The sequence below is a fragment of the Phoxinus phoxinus genome, assembly GCF_949152265.1.
Source record: "Phoxinus phoxinus genome assembly, chromosome: 24".
In the NCBI taxonomy this organism is placed as follows: domain Eukaryota; kingdom Metazoa; phylum Chordata; class Actinopteri; order Cypriniformes; family Leuciscidae; genus Phoxinus; species Phoxinus phoxinus.
In genome coordinates, this window is record NC_136899.1 from 20,442,101 (window position 1) to 20,462,045 (window position 19,945).

Consider the following 19,945-nt stretch of genomic DNA (forward strand, 5'->3'; position numbering starts at 1 on the left):
CTATGTGCATTCTGTTTGGACTTGCAAGCAGTTTCAATGCTTATTTTTTCTTGTCTTTTGGTTGACAAGTTTATTACATTGAAGTGTTACCCGTTTTTGTCGGGTCAAAATAACATTGAATGGTTTAATTTTCTTCCAATTTATGTGACAGAATGCATTTATTACAATAAATCTCAAAATATATATAGTATAAGAAATTACATAAATATAACATATGAAATAGTTAATTTATACAACGTACACTCAAAAAAAAGTAAACTAATGATTTTAAGACTACTAATGTAAACTTGATTTGTCTACTGCATCCACTTAATGTGTTATGCTTGATCTCTTTAGTTTCACCTTGTGTAAAACTTGGTTTAAGGCAACCGGTTTCTTTGCAATTTTCTAGTAAAGTCAACTAATTCAGGTTAAGAGTGGGATACAGATGCATGCTGTCCATTGTAGTAATCAGAAATAGGTAGAAACCAAACACCGCACACAATGCTTTTTTAAACAAACAAACAAAAAATGGTTTTGGCTAAAGACAATTTCAAAAGAAAATACTACGAATAAAGCATCAGTTGTACATGAAGTATAATGATTAAAATACACTTAATTTTACACTATTGGTTATTTTCGGTCTCTATCCTCTGGGTTCATGGAGTTATGGAGTGTTTGAGAATAGGTTTGTTAAATACATGGACAGACGATAGGTTTAGAATACTTTGAGATAATGAATTATGTTTTCCTTCAAGAAACCTATATAGAAAAGATTATAATGACTGGGATGTGGTGGGAGAACAATTTGCTTTTAGTCAAGGAACAAACACCAGTGCCAGTTTTATTTTATTAGTTGAAGAAATATAAAAATGTCTTTATATGTATTGCTAACAGAGTTTGGGTAACATAGCTTCTATTTGAAACTATACACAACACAATGTGTGTATAGTAGAAGACTGGAGCTAAACAAGGAGCCTCATGGTCAATCTTGTGAGGTCCATAGTGGAGTTTATTTAGTTAAGTAGGCTAGTTAAGTTTATTTAGTGGATGTGAAGAGGAGGAGGAATGTAGAAGTGGTTTAGAGTAGCCTATTAAATACAATTATATTTAAGTGAGATGTGGAATAACAGGCTTGTGAACGCTTACATTTTGTATTACTGATTATCTGCACGGCTGTCTCGAACAAGCGCACACCGCCCTCTACTGGCGGGAACAGGTATGAATGTGCCGCCTACAAATGCATTAAAGAGTTTATCAGCACAGACTGGAATTATTACCTGTAAACCTTTACCTTACTGGTGATTAAACTCACGTCATCTGCCAATAAGGGCAACAACCATTAAAACACTGCCAGTGCCATCATTATAGCGACTTCAGTTTAATCACGTGCTCCTTTCGTCACAGATAATATCGAAAGTAAAAGAAAGCTGATGTTTCGCCATTTTAATCAGACAGTCGATTCCTTCCTATACAAAATATTTTTTAACGTTAGATGTTAAATAAAACGTTTATTTTTGTGTGTGTGTAGCTAACCCACTTGATGAAACAGATGGAGTTGTGAATCGGTTGGCAATGTAGATACATTTTGATAAAGTTAACGTTACTGTTCGCGTAACGATACTCGAGGCCTTTACAGGTGACTTCCACATTAATATTTTCTCTGAAAGGAAATTAACGAGGTTTATTTTGTGTATCGTGCATATGATGATTTTTTCAAAAGATCTCTATTTATTTCTCCAACTCTCACGATCTGGTCAGATCAATTATAAAGATGTTTAACAATGTTTAAGTAGCCTACATTCGTTTTGTGTTTGTTTGTTTGTTTGTTTGTTTGTCATTTCCATGCAGGGTCAGTGGAGATCAGACTGTTTCAACTGTTCAGCTTTATCATGGATGACAGACAAACATCCAGAGATGAAGATTTTTCTAAAGGATGCAGGTAGCTATTAAACAACCTTTTTTATAATAATAAAAATCTCTCTTAAAGAAAAAACTATTATTCTATTTTTTTTATAAAAAAAAATTAAGGAAATTTCTTGAAAACAATGTCTAAACAAACCCTCCTCAAGTTCTTTTCATTAAAAGTTTTTTGTTTTTACGTTCCGTTGTTCTGTTATAGTTCAGTTCAGCAGGAGAGATCAGAGCCCAGCTGTGTGTCTTTGAGGAGTGACTGGTCTATGGGTCATCCAATGAATTTTAAGAATGACAACACACAGACTGGTCTCGGGTATACATTTTTTTAAATACATTGTCATTTTAATTTGATGGTGTTTTTGTATTTTGCATTTATGATATTCATACTAGACACTGTTGTCTTCACCTGATGCAAGAGAGACATATCTACAAAGTGTTCCAACTTTTTGGCTTGGACTCAGATATATAATTGTATTGAATGAGATGGTTATATTATTTTAAACACCCAGCTTTTGTGGACGTTTAAATGGACTGCAGTCCTTTTTGTTGGTACCTGGGCTTTGTGCAATAAATTCCAGGTAATGTGCAGCAGGTGCTTATATTCAGAGCTCAAATAATGCCCTATATATTATAACCTCAAACCCATCATAACCTCCTCCAAAATGACTCCTCCGAAAATGACCAACAAATGGTACCAATGTAATACAATTAAAATTTATGAAATTAATCATGTTGTTGGTACTCAGATAATCACTGGGACCATATCATCTGCACATATTGCCAAATAGGCACAAGGTTTTGTTATCAGTTGAAGATCCTCCTTTATGCCTCTTAGAGTCCACTATCTTTAAAGCATATTTTAAGGAAATACGATGGTTTTAACTCCTCTAGGACTCTATTCTGTTGATTATTATGAAAAGAATAGTGAGGCTTTAGTTAACAAACTTTTTTGTTTATTTCTCTTTTTATATTTTGCTGCTTTTATTCTCACCATTAAAATAGCTCTGATAACTGACATGATGTTAAATTATAATCAATAAATAAACAATGTATTATTTTAATTTAATATGTACAGTATATAACAAGCTGTCTTGACAAACTTTTTTATAGTTTTTGTTTTTAGTATTATTACAGTTGTGCCCTTGAGCAGTTGATTTATTAATAAGTGCATTTACTTATTACCAGTTGACAGAATTATTCAGGTGATGTAAAAAAAATATCACCAATATCAGTGTCTGATTCTTGATTCTGTTCATGATGTTTAAGTTCAATCCCACCACAAAGATCAGCAGTAACAAACCCCGTCTGTAAGAAGAATGACCTATCTCTGAAGCAACTACAGGACTTTAATGAAAGCAGGTGTGCTGGTGTCAGGTAAAGTGTGGAATTTTTTATTGAGATCAAAATTAAAACATTAATAATTAACACATTTAATAAATATTATGACATGTTCTTGGTCACGATACAGAGAACAAATAAGACATTTTACTCTATATATGTATCTCTATATTAACTTATGTAATTCATGTACCATGTAATTTTAATTTTGCAGCCATGAAGTCCTCAACACATTTAGATCAAAGCTGATGAAGAAGTTTAAGTGTCTGAATGAGGGAACAGCAAAGCAGGGAAACCCAACACTCCTGAATGAGATCTACACAGAGCTCTACATCACAGAGGGGGACAGTGGAGAGATCAGTAATGAGCATGAGGTGAGACAGATTGAGACACAATCCAGGAGATCAGCAACAGAGGACACACCCATCAAATGCAATGACATCTTTAAACCTTTACCTGGACAAGACAAACCCATCACAACTGTGCTGACAAAGGGAGTCGCTGGGATTGGAAAAACAGTCTCTGTGCAGAAGTTCATCCTAGACTGGGCTGAAGGCAAAGTTAATCAGGACGTCCAGCTCATATTTCCACTTCCTTTCAGAGAGATCAATTTGATGAAGGACAAAACATTCAGTCTTTCAGAACTTCTTCATGACTTTTTCCCTGAAACAAAAGAAATGGAAATATGTAGTGACAAATATAAAATGTTGTTCATCTTTGATGGTCTGGATGAGTGTCGTCTTCCCTTACATTTTCAAAAGAATGAGACTCTACGAGATGTAAACAAAAATAAATCAGTGGACGTACTGCTGACGAACCTCATTGCGGGAAATCTGCTTCCCTCTGCTCTCATCTGGATCACCTCTAGACCAGCAGCAGCCGATCTTGTCCCCTCTAAGTGTGTACATCGAGTGACAGAGGTACGAGGCTTCAATGAGCCACAGAAGGAGGAATACTTCAGGAAGAGAATCAGTGATCAGAGTCTGGCCGACAGGATCATCTCACACCTGAAGTCATCAAGGAGCCTCTACATCATGTGCCACATCCCAGTCTTCTGCTGGATCTCAGCCACTGTTCTGGAGAAGATGTTGAGTGAAGCAGAGAGTGGAGAGATTCCCAAGACTCTCACTCAAATGTACACACACTTCCTGATCCTTCAGTCCAACATCAAACATGAGAAGGACTATGAGAAGAACCTGACCGATGAAGACATGATCCTCAAACTGGGGAAAGTGGCTTTTCAGCAGCTTGTGAAAGGCAATGTGATCTTCTATGAGGAAGACCTGAGAGAGTGTGGCATTGATGTGACAGAAGCATTAGTGTACTCAGGATTGTGCACTCAGATCTTCAGAGAGGAGTCAGGCTTGTATCAGGCGAAAGTCTTCTGCTTTGTTCATCTGAGTGTTCAGGAACATCTAGCAGCTTTATATGTGCACCTCTGCCTCATAAACAACAACAGGAATGTATTTGACCCAGTCACCGAACCAGATTTGTTGTCTATATTTAAGGACTGGTTTCAACTTATGTTTAAACATGTTTCATTTTCCGAGCTCCATGAGAGAGCCGTGAATGAAGCTTTACAGAGTAAAAATGGGCATCTGGACCTTTTCCTGCGCTTCCTTCTGGGTTTGTCAGTGGAGTCTCACCAGATTCTCCTTCAGGAACTAATGACACTGAGAAGAAGAAGGTCTGACAGCAATGAGAAAACAGTTGAGTACATCAAGGAGAAGATCAGGACCATTGACTCTCCAGAGAAATCCATCAATCTGTTCCACTGTCTGAATGAACTGGGTGACCTGTCACTAGTGGAGGAAATACAACAGTATCTGAAATCTGGAACAATAAGTGAAGCCAGACTCTCTTCATCTCAGTGGTCAGCTGTAGTTTTTGTGTTGTTGACATCAGAGAAGAAGCTGGATACGTTTGATATTAATACATTTGTTGGAGAAAACAGTAAAGCTGAAAAACTGAAGGTTCTCCAGAAGCTGCTGCCTGTGATTAAAGTTCAGTAAGTATCAGTGAAAACAATCACTTTACTGTAAAAACAAAAGAAAATCAAAAGCTCATGAATCTAAAAAACATACATTGTTTGAGTAATAGGTGTAATATGGGAGCATTCTTGTTTTTATTGTTTTTCTGATTTTTTTTTATTATTATTTGTATTTAGCTATTTTATTGATGGGAATAATGACGGCGAGATGTGATTGGGAAACAATACAAGCTGACTCAAACTTGTGTCAAAGCACCTGACAGCCAATGTCTTCAACATGAGGATTCATTTAAAACAAACAAGTTTAATGTTACAAATTAATTAGTACTTAAACCATTGATATGGATTTGATCCACGGTAAAAGTTAATTCTTTGTTGTTGCAAATATGACAATGAAACTTGACTACGGTACTTAGATAAGGTTTTCATTAACATTTTAAGTATTACATTTTAAACAGACAAACAAATCCCAACTCTTATTATAGAGGTAAACAACATCAACGGATAGAGCCAAAGACTGGACTAAAAAGGCAAATGTCAAAATCTATAAATATGACATCATAATATATATAATAAAGCATGTATAATATGACATAATAAAGAACACAATATTATATATATATATATATATATATATATATATATATATATATATATATATATATAAATAAAGGCTATCATGGTTGAGATATCAGTTGATGGATGTAAAATTCATGCCATTGGAATAATTTGTCTTAATTATACGCTAGACAAAGAGTGATTTATCACTGATCTAGTACTATAAAGTAGTTTTCCTGGCAACAAAAAATAAAATATTCATATACTGTAGGATGTTTATTGGTTATTCACCTGCAAGGGAGGCCAAGAATTCGAGCCCAAGAATGCAGTCTTACATTTAGAGAAAAGCGTGGAGTTAGTTGGTTTAATCATGTTGTATATTTCATGTCTGATCAGAATCTTGTTCTTTTGCACACTGAGAGTCCATACCATGTCCCATTTGTCTTTTATTCACACTTAACTCTCTCTATCATTGTAATCTGTGACACCATGACCTCAAGGTTGCTGAGTAATTTTTAGACAATGCCATTCATTGGTAACAAAGTGCAGTGTTTTCTTTACTCCATCTACAAATTGTCTATTTTTTTCTCTATTTTCTATTGCTTTTTGTTTTCAGTTCATAGTGTTTACCAAGTATGATTTTAATCTCTCTACAGTTTGAGTGATTGTGGTGTCACAGAGAAAGATTGTGCTGCTCTGACTTCAGTTCTGAGATCAAACCCCTCACAGCTGAGAGAACTGAATCTGAATAATAAAAAACTGCGAGATCCGGGTGTGAAGCTTCTCTCTGTTGTACTGGAGGATCCTGACTGTAAAGTGGAGAAACTCTGGTAAGATCATCTACAGTATATCATAGTCAGACATGTTATTGCACTGGAGTGCCGCTGGCCTACGGAGTTTGGCTCAAACCCTGATAAAACTCATCTTCCTGTAACTCTGAAGACATGGATTAGCTTGTTCAGGCGTCTTTAATTAGGGTTGGAGCTAAACTCTGCAGGACAGCGGCACTTCAAAACCGGATTTGAGGAACCCTGGACTAAATGCTTTGATGTACATTTTAGGACTACATTGCAGAAAATCAATTTCTTTCTCAGTATTTTTGTCTTCTCTTCTTTTTTGTATTCTTAATTGAAGATACATTTACTTGAGAAGCAATATGACTTAAAATGTTAAGTCTTGTATGCTGAAAAATTGCTTATGTTTTTAGAAATTTTAGATATGAGATATTTAGACTACGTCTGGATCGGATTCAGAACGATAATCAAAACACAGATGGAGTAGATCAAGTCCAACAACCCCCCCAAAGCTTCACAGTCCTATACCTCGTCCTGCGTCCACATTTCATTAAGTAACATTAGGCAGTTTTGATTTTACATGTGCATCTGCTTACATACGTGACCCGTTCTGGCAAAATGAGTCGCAATGAGAAAATTTTCACTTAAAATCTCTGGTAATAATTCCAAATTTGGCACACACCAAGTCAAAACCAAGTATTTATAGGAACAATATAATATATATATATATAATATATATATATTGACTGTAATTCTGTGTAGGTATAAGTGTATATCGTGATCACGCGCTGTCTGAGGCGTCTTTGAGGCACGCTTCGGATGTCAATGTGAGTAAAATCATTTTGTTTAAATCAGTATGAGTTTGAAAATCACATTTAATTGGTTCAGACTCATGCCGTCGAGAATTCGCTATGAATATTTACAAAGTTGGAATGCTACGCTTTAAAACAATACCAACTTATGCTGAGGGAAAGCGAGCAGAGGAAAGGTACTCCTCTCAGAAAGCATACAAATAAAGATACTTTTAAATGTTTCATTGCTATTTTGATGAGGGCTTAATTAACTCATTTTTGTGAAAACCTCAAATTCGACCATTTTTCACTTGTTTTGCCTGTAACTCGTAATAGCCTGTACACATTCTGACTCATTTTGCCAGCACAGAGTCACATATGATATCGCATGTTTCTGCTTCTTCTTCATCTGTGTTTTAATCAATGGCAGGGAAGCGTTTTATCTCAAATTACAGAAATTTCTGTCAATGGCGGGTGAAGAGTTCAGCAAATATTAAAATGCCACCTCAAGAAAATGTCAATGGGAGCTAAATAATATTTATTGGGGCAGTGTTTGTCATATAGTGATGTCACTATGTATACGCTTATTTTCACTCCTCCCGCACTGTTTAACTTTTACCGGTAATAAAAAAATATATATATTACCTGACCACTGATCTATCAGTGCACACTTCTAGTCATCACCATGACTGAATGAAAAGTTTAATATTATGTATAATTTTGAATCACAGAAGCAGGTTTTGTAAATCATGTGGCTGAGTAGAAAAAGGGCCTAGTGACGCCCCTGGTACCAGCAACACGTGAGAAGTTGCCGGCACACAAGAAAAAGTGAGGGTACACTACAGCTTAAAATATAGATTGTCCTTACACTCTCATCTACCTACTGTTGTTTTGTTTGCTGTCTTTGTCAATTGATTTTATCATTGTTTGTTTATTGTAAAGCGTCCTTGAGCCCTGGAAAGCCGCTATATAAATAAAACGTATTATTATTTATAGAAGTGTTGGTGCGTACCGGCCCACTTCGAGCACTGCTGGAGGAACATCATCACTACACACGGCTTATACAGTAGAGAACTGTTGAGAATACAGTAATAATACTGTGAAAACAACAAAAATCATTTACAGTCTACAAAAACACTTGGAGAACACGGGCCCGTTCTTCATATGTGGATTACTGTTATCTGGATTTTACTGTTGACGATTTTACATGATCCAGGATTGTGAGGTTCTTCGAAGCTCATCCTGGAGTTGCTGTCATAGCAACAGGTCCGTGAGCTCAAACCTGATTGGGAGCAGCTTATTTCATGTAAACAGGATTAGATTGCATCTTTTCAAGCGCATGTGATACTTAAAGTCTGTTCCAGCCACTGTTACTTTCTTACAAGAGTAGCCTAATGAACCAGGTACAATAATGACTTAAAATAATAATAATAATAATAATTAAAAAACTAATTTGAAAATAATATTTCAATATTGTGTAGTCTATCATAATAGACACAGTTTACTCACTGAGAGCATTATTTGTGAGGGAATAATTACCTAGTCATTGTATTGGAGTCTTACATGATGTTAGTCTGAGGCGTACATTAATGTGCAGATATTATCGGAGTGGTTTGTTGCAGCGCAGGAGATGCAGTTAACTTATAAAAAAAAATGCTGTACCATTAGAAAAATGTTCTTGCTCCATAATAAACTTTAATCAATGCTGTCTTGCTGTCTGAAATCATTGAAAAAGTTCGTTTTGTTTGAGCCTTCACAACATCAGGATCAATAATTAACAAACAACAAAAGAAGATTGTCTTTCCGCTGTGTTTCTCCTTTTATTAAACTGACAATATAAACTGGTATTTTTGGAGCACAGGTGTTGAAACTTTTTAAATTTCTTTATTTTTTATGACTGATAAATCTCCAATTAAAATTTAGACATATTTAATAGTGTATAATTGTGGCTTGTACGTGTTGATCTGAACTGAGAGAGTGAAGAGTGTGTCGTTGTTCTCTACAGGTTGTGGGATTGTGGAGTCACAGATGAAGGTTGTGCTGCTCTGACTTCAGCTCTGAGATCAAACCCCTCACACCTGAGAAAACTGGATCTGTCTGGGAATAAACTAGGAGATTCAGTTCATCTGCTCTCTGCTGTACTGGAGGATCCTCACTGTAAACTGGAGACACTGTGGTAAGATTGTCTCTCTGATAGTCACACATGTCTTTGTCCTCAGTGATGAATCATTTGATGTACATTTTAGGACTATAATTAGCTTGTAAAATGTTCTGTAAACACTAAATCTCAGCACAGAATCACAGGTGTACATAAATTACTTTGTTTTTACATTTAAAAAAAATCCTTTAAATTTGGTCAATATTTAATTATATTCAATAATTTTAGTCTACAATGCCATTCCTGTTCCCCTACTGTATGTTATTCAACAGTGCTTTCCCCAATGATGTTCCTGTAATAATTCAGTGGTTCTCAACCCTGATCATCCTAAATGTGCAGTGTCGGGGTTCACCTGGATGGTTTCTCAGATCTAAGAACAGATATGTGTTCTTGAAGAGAAAGAATGAAATAATGTGCGTGCCCGAATGAATAGTTCAATATTATGTATAATTTTGATGCACAGAAGCAGGTAACGTAAATCGTGTGTCTATCTCGTTAATCTAAATCTGGAGCGCCCAAAACTGTTGCTGGAGATCTACAGTACCTATCTGCAGAGTTCAGACCCAACCCTGATCCAACACCTGAGCCAGCAAATGAAGCTCTCCAGGAGCACGTCAGAGTTACAGTGAGTGGTGGTTGTTAGTGTTTCCCACTGTTTCTGTGGCCTGTTAAATGAAGCCAGTTTCATTTGCTCCCCTTGTAAGTTTGAGATGATTTTGAGCAAACTCTCTTTTTTTCGAGCTCAAGAAAGTGGATTGGTTTTTAGCGGGTTCCATCGCCATGGTAACTTACGCTACAGGATGACTTTGAATGCTTTATTTGTTAAAGGTGCTCTAAGCGATGTCACGCATTTTTTAGGCCAAGCATTTTTTTGTCACATACAGCAAATATCTCCTCACTATCCGCTAGCTGTCTGTCTCCTGAACACACTCTAAAAAAAACGCGGTCTCTGTAGACACCCCAGGCTCCACAAACAGCAACAAAAACAAACTGGGCTAACCCGCACTACGAAACATAACAAACAGTGTTCCAGCCAATAACCGACAAGAATGATGTGGGGTGGGGTTTGGGGGGTTAGTGCGCGGATGAGGAGGAAGGAGGGTCTAGCTAGCCTCCGTTTTGTTTGACAATAGTTCGAACGTCAACAAGAAGTGACGTCACCCAGGATCGCTTAGAGAACCTTTAAGTATAAAGTATAAACTATTAATCAAGAGGACTGAAGGCATGAAGTAGAGCAAGCAAGAGGTTTTTCAGCAAAGTTTTGGTCATATCGATAATTTATAGGCCATAGATATTTGTGTATTAAATATTATACAGAAGGCTAATATCCATAAAATGGCATTATACTTAAAGGGACAATATGTAGGAATTACTCCCATCTAGTGGTGAATTCGTATTTTGCATTCAAACTAATTTTGCTCTCCAGCGCCTCGCTTTTCAAATGCGCGTTGCATCTACGGTAGGCGATATGTACCAAAAGCGTTGACAGGATGTCTTCTAATAGCACTTCGTCGAGTTTTCCTTCAGGCGAACAGGTGTGTTATTTCAAACAAACTGCAACATGACAACAAACAAACGAATGTTACAGTATGAATTACTGACTGTGAAAAACATGAAATATTGTAATTAGTAGCAGGGTGCGATTTGTAAAAAAAAGAGGGGGGGATGTTTTGAAACATTTTTATTCATAAAAATAAATCATGAGAACATGAACTTCATCACTGCATTTCCAGGAATTGTAAAATCTTTTTTTCTTATTAACTGAAGTAGCCTAACGCAATATTTTTACTCTAATAGCTTATCTTTCCCCACACATATGAACTGTGATCATGCAGTAACGTTAACTTTACATCACGATGCTGAGCTACAGTGAAATGATAGAAAATACATTATCTGTGATAGCAATTCGCCTCATTCGCGCAAACTGGACGCGTGAATGAGGCTCGCGTCTAGCGCGCCGCGCTGAACACCGCGCTGCGCTAAACACCGCGCCCCAGGACCTCTAGACGCGCATAAACGCGTCTTTACATTGACTTAACATTGAAATCACTCGCGCCAGACGCTCAAGAGTGAGTGAGTAATCATTTTAAAATAAAATTGACTTTAATCAAACCACGGATCCGTGATAAGTTTTGTGATCCGTCTCGCCACTATGTAGTAATGACTCATGTGTTACTACATACTTCTATAGGAATACCAAACACAAGTCATTTCAAGCGTATGAGATATTGTTTGTGAACTTTTAAATACTATAGTTTTAGAAAATGTATTTAGAAGTATGCATTAACACTTGAGCCATTACTAGTTAGTTAACATGATCTTCACTTTAGAATACGGATCCAAATAATTAATAATTCCTATAGAAGTATGCATTAACACTTGAGTCATTACTAGTTATCATGATTCCATGCTGTAGTTACTAATGAAGAGCCAACCCGAAAGGGTAGAATCATCTAATCATTCACAGGATATATATATACACACACATATTTATATATATATATCTACATATGAGCAAAGAGACATACATAAAAACACTTTTGAGAAGTAGGTAAAATAATAAAATAACTGGTATTTGGATGGCTGATGACTCAGTATGTTCCAGTACTCACCATGATGAGTCTAGTTATTCAAAGCCAGTCCAGAGGAATGCCGGAAAATCGGCCACAGGGTAAGTGTTCCAGACAAGTGCATTTATAAAAACAATTCTTAAAAATTATTTAGTTTATGAATAGTTCTCTAAAAGACAGCAGTGCATAGGCTAATTATTGACAGCTTTCCCAAATCATAAGTCTGCTACGCTATTACATATTTACAATTAGTGTACAGTATCTAGCAGTAATGTTAATCTAGTGCTAGTAATTTTTCCTGCATTAGTTATTAAGTTTTGCATGAATTGTGATTTTTTTTTCATTATTTCTCTGGGAAGTATTGAAAAATAGTAGTTATTGATTAGTTATTAGTGAACTACCACTTAAATCTGTGTGCTATTAATTACTAATTCGTTAATCAGAGTTACTTGTTAGTTAACTGTAGTTACTAGATTGTTAACATTGTGTTACTCATTTGTTCCTGTGTAGTTATTCATTAACGAAGGATCCGTATTTTAAAGTGTTACCGAAAAATGTTCTTGCCCCATAATAAACTTTAATCAATGCTGTCTTGCTGTCTGAAATCATTGAAAAAGTTGGTTTTGTTTGAGCCTTCACAACATCAGGATCAATAATTAACAAACAACAAAAGAAGATTATCTTTCCTCTGTGTTTCTCCTATTATTAAACTGACAATATAAACTGGTATTTTTGGAGCACTGGTGTTGAAAGTTTTTTATGACTGTGATAAATCTCCAATGAAAATTTAGACATATTTAATAGTGTATAATTGTGGCTTGTACGTGTTGATCTGAACTGAGAGAGTGTGTCGTTGTTCTCTACAGGTTGAGTTGTTGTGGAGTCACAGATGAAGGTTGTGCTCCTCTGACTTCAGCTCTGAGATCAAACCCCTCACACCTGAGAGAACTGGATCTGTCTGGGAATAAACTAGGAGATTCAGTTCATCTGCTCTCTGCTGTACTGGAGGATCCTCACTGTAAACTGGAGACACTGAGGTAAGATGAACTCTCTGATAAACACATATATATTTGTCCTTGGTAAATATATTCTTTATTGGTAATGTAATAGTTTTTAACTTTTTTTTTACTCAATGATTACCAACTTTGCTTGTTAAACCCTAGCTTGTTTTCGGGTCTGAATCCACACAACACAAATGAGAGACAATTGAGTACATTTTATTGAGAGCTCATTTTTTCTACAATTATAGGTTGACCAGGAAAACCAAAACCAGTAGTTTTATGTGTGATTCATAGACACTCAGTTAAACAATAAATTACAAGTGATATTTACTTCAGCACATTAAATAAATATTCAGTTAAACCAGTGAACATCACAGGAGAGCCAATGCTTGATTCAACATGCTAATCCTAAAACATAAATGTTCTCCCGGCATATATATTTACTCCACATCACAAACAAGACAAAACATTACACAAATACACAAAGTATAAATGTTATATTAAAACAACAGTGTTTTTGAACTGACAGCGTTACAACACCCATAGACTTCCATAGGAATCGAGGAATGCGGAAGTAACGCCAACGGTTTTTATTGCAGTAAATACCATTACAATAAGGAAAAACAAAACCATAATAAATGTCCTAAAGAACAGAGCATAAAACAGAAATAGAAAAAATAATAATATCAGGGACCAAAGGGCTTCAGGTTCTTCTAATAATTAAAATTTCTTTAATAAACTGATTAATCTTCCACTTTTCAATTTTGACATTCTTAAGGATTTACAGTAAATCCAAAATTATATATATAAAAAACAAAACAGAAAACAATGCACTGAAAACGTGTGTTGGATTTTAAATGATTTAATCATGCACATCGGTTCCACATGAACCAATTAAGTTAAACAAAGATAATTTGTTCACATAATGTCCACATCATGGAATCAAGTCATTTCCAAGTAACCCAATTAAGAAGTTTTAAAGTGATTTTAATATGGTTCTCTAACTGGATTAATTCATTCAATTTCTTATATTTTTGTGTCACATGACTGAATTATAAGATTGCATTAGCTAGCTACCAAACTATTAATTAGCAATAGCATATATTTGCATGCTGAATGCTAAGCATGAAATCTAATTGTAATATAAACATATTTGCTAATATTATTTTAAATGGCCATTAATGGATCATAATTATTGGACAAATATTATTTAGTACCAAATCTCCTCAAAATATTAAATTAATATTATTGAACTAAAATATAGTACATTTAATTGATAAAGTTACACTTCAGGTGTTATTAATGTTATCTCTCTATCACTCCATAGTCACAGCACTGCATTATTTGTCCCTCAGTTTCTCCTCAACATGGAAAACCGGCATCATTAATAAAACAGTGTATAATATAGTGGCGTTGCTTGCCGCTACATTCAAATCACATCACACATTGCATTCTTTAATAAAATGGTTATTTTACACAGCGCCATTGTTCTCTATATTGAAATATTGTGGAGTCACAGAGGAAGGTTGTGTGAGGGTGCTCTTGCATTCATTTGAGAGTTATATTTCTTATATATGCTTATGTTTTTTTACCCATGTTTTAATTTTTTTTACAAAAAATATTTGTGATCAAACATTAATTGACAGACCCCTGCAGTGCGGCTGCGGACCCTTGTGTTAAACTGATCTGATCTGAGAGAGTGAAGAGTGTGTCGTTGTTCTCTACAGGTTGAGTTGTTGTGGAGTCACAGATGAAGGTTGTGCTGCTCTGACTTCAGCTCTGAGATCAAACCCCTCACACCTGAGAGAACTGGATCTGTCTGTGAATCAACTAGGAGATTCAGACATGAAGCTTCTCTCTGATCTGAAGAATGATCCACATTATAAACTGGAGACACTAATTTGTAAGTAGATTATTTACTACAGATTACAAAATGCAGTAATTTGTAACATATTTCGTCAGATTACACAAACTTTGTAACCTAATCTAAATAATGTTGAATACTTTGGAATACTAATAAGGTTTGTAACACAAAGGGTCCATCAAACATGGGACTTGGTTTTCCTCTGCATATTATTTGTAACAACATCAGTTTTACACAGATATATTTTTAGAAAAAAAATTATAACCTTAATTTTTTTTTTACTGATGCAACACAATGCATTAAAAGCTGGGGTGTGTACACTTTTTTTTTATTGCATGAACCGGATCAATTGTAATTATTTTGTCTTCTGTGAAACGGGGAAGTGTTCGCTTCTGACGGACAGTACTAAATGAAAAAAAGATGCTCTCCTCACCTTTATATCTCTGGCTGCAATATTAATGTACGCTGTATGTATCTCTGGCTGTGTTTGTTCTGAAATGAATCCACTGATGTGATCGTAGTAATGTCTCATCCTCCATAAGTGACTGTGTGTGTCTCATCCTCCATATGTGACTGTGTGTGTCTCATCCTCCATATGTGACTGTGTGTGTCTCATCCTCCATATGTGACTGTGTGTGTCTCATCCTCCATATGTGACTGTGTGTGTGTTTTATTGTATTTTCCTCAGGGTGAATAAGGAGCCGCTACAGAGGCGTCACAGTCAATAGAGACTGAAGACACCGAGACGTCACAGCGATCTCACTCTCTTGTGTGTGTGTGTGTGTGTGTGTGTGAGTGAGACTTCACTGCAGTTTCTTGTTTGGATCTTTTTGTGGGTCTGATTTTGTAGACTAAACTGGGAATGGTCGCATCACTTGCATATTGTTGGTTTTATTGCTTCTATTGCTCTCCTCATTTATATGTCGCTTTGGATAAGTGTCTGCTAAATGATCACATGTAAATGTAAAATGTGCTGAAAAATTGCTTTGTTATTGATTAGATATTGCACTGCTTGATTACAATGTTGATGGTGTAACTTCCAATATTCAATGACAATTAGATTATTTTAATCAACAAGATATAAACAGTGTATATTAGTAATTTATTATTTAGGACAAGAATGTGCAGAAGAGTAATAGTTGTATTTTAAAAGAATATGTTACCAGCAAATATTGACGAGGATGATTTCATCAAACATTCATTTCTGTTGTTTTGTTTTATATCATGACCTATTAAATTTTATCCATAAATCTCAGTTTTCCCTCATGTCTCAGTTTATCAATTGCTACCAAGGCCATTCGAAATGTGACTTATAATTCATTTAATCTGTTATTTTTAAGAGATATACCTGATTATATTTTAATGAGAAAAATGGTCTAGTCTGTTCAGAGGGAGTTGAGGGATTATCTCAGGACTTTAGACCCTCATAGGAAAAAGAAAACTGAAAAGGTTTGTCACTTAATCTGATATAATTTAGAGTTTTTATATGTGGACTTCAATGCAGTCAATCAGGTCTTAGCACAGGCCTATAGAAGTGTAATGTTCAGACTCAACATATCATTTTCAAATGATTAAACCATATCGATATTAGGCTATAGATTGAAAATATGTCTGAGAGACAGACACACAGTCCATTCTATGGGATTTAGAAACTATCCAAAGTCCAACAACAAATTATCACAACACGTGCTTTTTTTTCATGAATGTAAATTTGCACTGAAATTACAACTGCAATAATAATGTTATGAAATTAATGTTTTAAATATAACATTTTGAATATAGAAATATTAAATATTGGAAATAATGAAATTATAATTTTATATGGCAGGTTACGGTTACAGCAAGTCATAAAGGGATAGTTCACTTTAAAATGAAAATTATGGCATCATATACTCACCCTCAAGTTGTTTCAAACCTGTATGAATTGCTTTCTTCTGCTGAACACAAAGGAAGATATTTTGAAGAATGTCAGTAACCAAAAAGTGAACTGTTACCATTGACTGCCATAGTAGGAAAAAAAATACAATGTATGTTTGCTAACCTTAGGGTGGGCTGTAATTTATGTTTGTCAAGCAATTTGAAAATGAAATGCAATAAATGAAATACATGCACAATTAAACCCTGACTCAAACAGAAAAGGGACATGCATTCTTTTCATGTATGCAATAATTCAAAATTATAAAGCACAAGCTTTTTGTGGTTCATTTTAGCAATATTTTGGGCTAATCCTAAAGTGTGGCATGAGGGGCATTGGCAATCAAATTGTGATATTAGTGTGCCATCCACTGTCTCTGCTATGCAACTGCAGCTCAATAGAATATGTAATCATTACAATGTTAATATCACCAACTGTCCATTTGGAGAAAAACTAATATTAGCAAAGCATGAACTAATATTGAATACCCTAGTAAGTTGTTATCCAACCCTTTTGTTGTTTTGAGAACAACAAAAAACATTGATTAAAGATTCAACCCCTGAAAAATGAATGGTTCCACAAATCTATGGAGAAATGACAGGATAAACAATAGGGGATACGACTGAATGAAGCGTTATTATCTTGGCCTTCTCAGGTGTGTATATCAGGTTTATGTCATGTTGGTCACTGTGATCTGCTTTCAGCATCCTCAAATTCAAAAAGAATCCCAATACATCAAGTATCTGTGTTGTGATGATGAGGTGACCATGACTCTGTGGGTGACTGGGATACATATTGCAAAGGTGAGCAGAAACCAGGCCACACACCAAAAACCAAAATAGATAATGATTGTATAGACAAGTTGGCAAATTATAAATTATAGTTTACAATGCAAATATTTACTGTAAATTGTAGCTGTATTGTGTTGGGTCCTATTGTGAGCTGTCTACTTTGTCTAAAAAAATTGTATAATTTTTTAAAAAGTTCTTCTACCTCATTAACGGTCGACTGTCACTCTCCCTCGCTACCATGGCTACCACCCCTGCTGCTGCAGAAGCTGCCCACATGCGCGCACCCGTTTGACTCGAGGAGGGGAAGAGGCACGGAAGCTAAGAAGAATCACAATTATGGCAGAGAAAGAGCAGTCGAAATTCCCAGTACCTGCATATACAGTCAGCGAAGGCAAAAACAAGGAAAGGAAGGACCTGTCCCTGAGCCGACGATGCTTGTCTCCGGAGTGTAGTCCTCATCAGAGTCAACAGTGCTTTCATCGTGGAAGCTCTTACATGCAAAACAGCCATGTTAGTTGTTTATATTCATAATGATAAAGTTAGGTATTTTATTACATGTGATTCTGTCAAGATCCAAATTGTACTTAAAAAGAAAAGTAATTTATTCATGCAAGAAAATGCCTGACTCCAGCCCTGCAGCCAGGCTGCCAGGCCAGAGTCAGAGACAGACAGACACTCTTGTCCTCCTGCCCTGCTACTTTATAATGCAAGGGGAAACCATCACCCCCACCGTTTTACACAAGCAGGAACAGCTTCCCCCAGCATGGGAACTTAAGATACAGATCATTCTCGGGTTCACACCCCCCTCCAGCTGAACCAACGTTACATCAGGAAAACTCAGAATACAGACAGAGAACATACAGCATTAATCTGTTAAATCATTAGGAAAGATTAAAAATGCCATTACAAATTCTCCCTTTTTATCATTATCTGATAACCAAATAAACGCAACAATTTTACGTCATTTCATCATATTTATACCTTTCATTTCAATCTTTCTTTTATCCCTTCCGTGACCATGTGACTAAAACCCAAATGTGAGACATTCAAAACTGACCAATCAGATAATTACAACTTCCCCATTGTACCAAAGGTGGGACAATTTCATACCCCCAAAATACATACATCTTAGGTCTACAGGCCTTGATAACTATCAGCACCTCGGTGCCTTTACAGACTCCAAATTGTCATTATGGAAATAGGTTGTCAAAAACAGTAAAGCAGATGTCTTTGTTCATTTCAAATATCTTGGATTATTTTCAATCCTACAATTTCCCATTGGTCCCGTTGGCCACACACATGGAGTCCAAAGGTGACACAGTCCATCTTTCTGTTTTGTACAGTTGCATCTTCAGACTTTTCGTCCAAGCTTTGTAGCAATAACAGTTTGTCAGTTGTTCAGTCTTTATTCACCATCCAGCCCTGCATGAGGAGACTCTATCAAATTGGGTTGCACCGTTATGCAAATCATCCATCGAATACCTGCACAAGAACAGGCACTGAATCTGGGAGCAAACGTTGGCTCCTCTTTCTGAGAAGGATACAGAATGTGAACTTGGGTTGCAGGGATCCTGTGATTAAAGAACATCTAGCACAATGAACAGCAAAAGCAGACACATGTCATTTGTCATTGGTCAGAGGATTGATATGGTCAGATTGAAATTATTCTCCGGCAAAAGCCCTTAAATTGATTTACTTAAAAAAAATATGGTCAAGGAATGATAAAGAAGATCTTACAAGTTCTTACACTATTTCAGGAAACACTCAAATAAAGTTCATTACAACAAAACAACAACTGCTAGTTTAAAACATCATTTCATGAAGAGTATCAGCAAAATATTCAGTGTAACCAAACACAGAGATTCAATTGAATTGATGTCCAAAAACATTGTTGCAAGTCAAATGGACAAAATACACATAAACAAAAATCAAATAAGTTTCAGAAAAGTTTCAAAATCATTAATGAGGATACAAATAGTTGTACTTCAGTTAAAATGAGAAATACTGACATACATTTTAAAAGAACTTGGTGAGACAAATGATTACTTAAGTGATAAAGTAAATCCAAAGAAAAACAAAACGAACAATTTTCCGTATAACTAATCACTTGAACCTTGTTGAAGTATCAAGCAATTAAATATTAACTGAAGCAGGGCTAAATGGGTAAGCTCTGTCACCGCATTCCCGAATTCGGACCTGCATTCACTCCAGTATAAACAAGAAATTGTATAGATTGTCATAGTATGAAAACCATATCAATTCAACACCCCTGGTTGATT

At 35.7% G+C, this 19,945-nt stretch overlaps 1 protein-coding gene across 4 annotated transcripts; it reads left to right on the forward strand.

Moving 5' to 3' along the window:
• Positions 1 to 1,382: 1,382 nt before the first annotated feature.
• Positions 1,383 to 16,215, forward strand: LOC306992612 (NLR family CARD domain-containing protein 3-like). 4 transcript variants are annotated; one of them, XM_079601727.1, is made up of 10 exons: positions 1,385 to 1,618; positions 1,831 to 1,921; positions 2,102 to 2,209; positions 3,163 to 3,270; positions 3,449 to 5,242; positions 6,439 to 6,612; positions 9,373 to 9,543; positions 12,962 to 13,132; positions 14,824 to 14,999; positions 15,649 to 16,215. In XM_079601727.1, exons 2-10 carry the CDS (start codon positions 1,872 to 1,874, stop codon positions 15,651 to 15,653), a joined length of 2,757 nt encoding a protein of 918 aa, XP_079457853.1. In that variant the 5' UTR covers positions 1,385 to 1,618; positions 1,831 to 1,871; the 3' UTR covers positions 15,654 to 16,215. The 4 variants fall into 4 exon arrangements, with proteins under 4 accessions (XP_079457854.1, XP_079457853.1, XP_079457855.1 ...); XM_079601728.1 differs by having other exon boundaries at positions 1,383 to 1,921; XM_079601729.1 differs by lacking the exon at positions 12,962 to 13,132 and having other exon boundaries at positions 1,413 to 1,618.
• Positions 16,216 to 19,945: the final 3,730 nt, after the last annotated feature.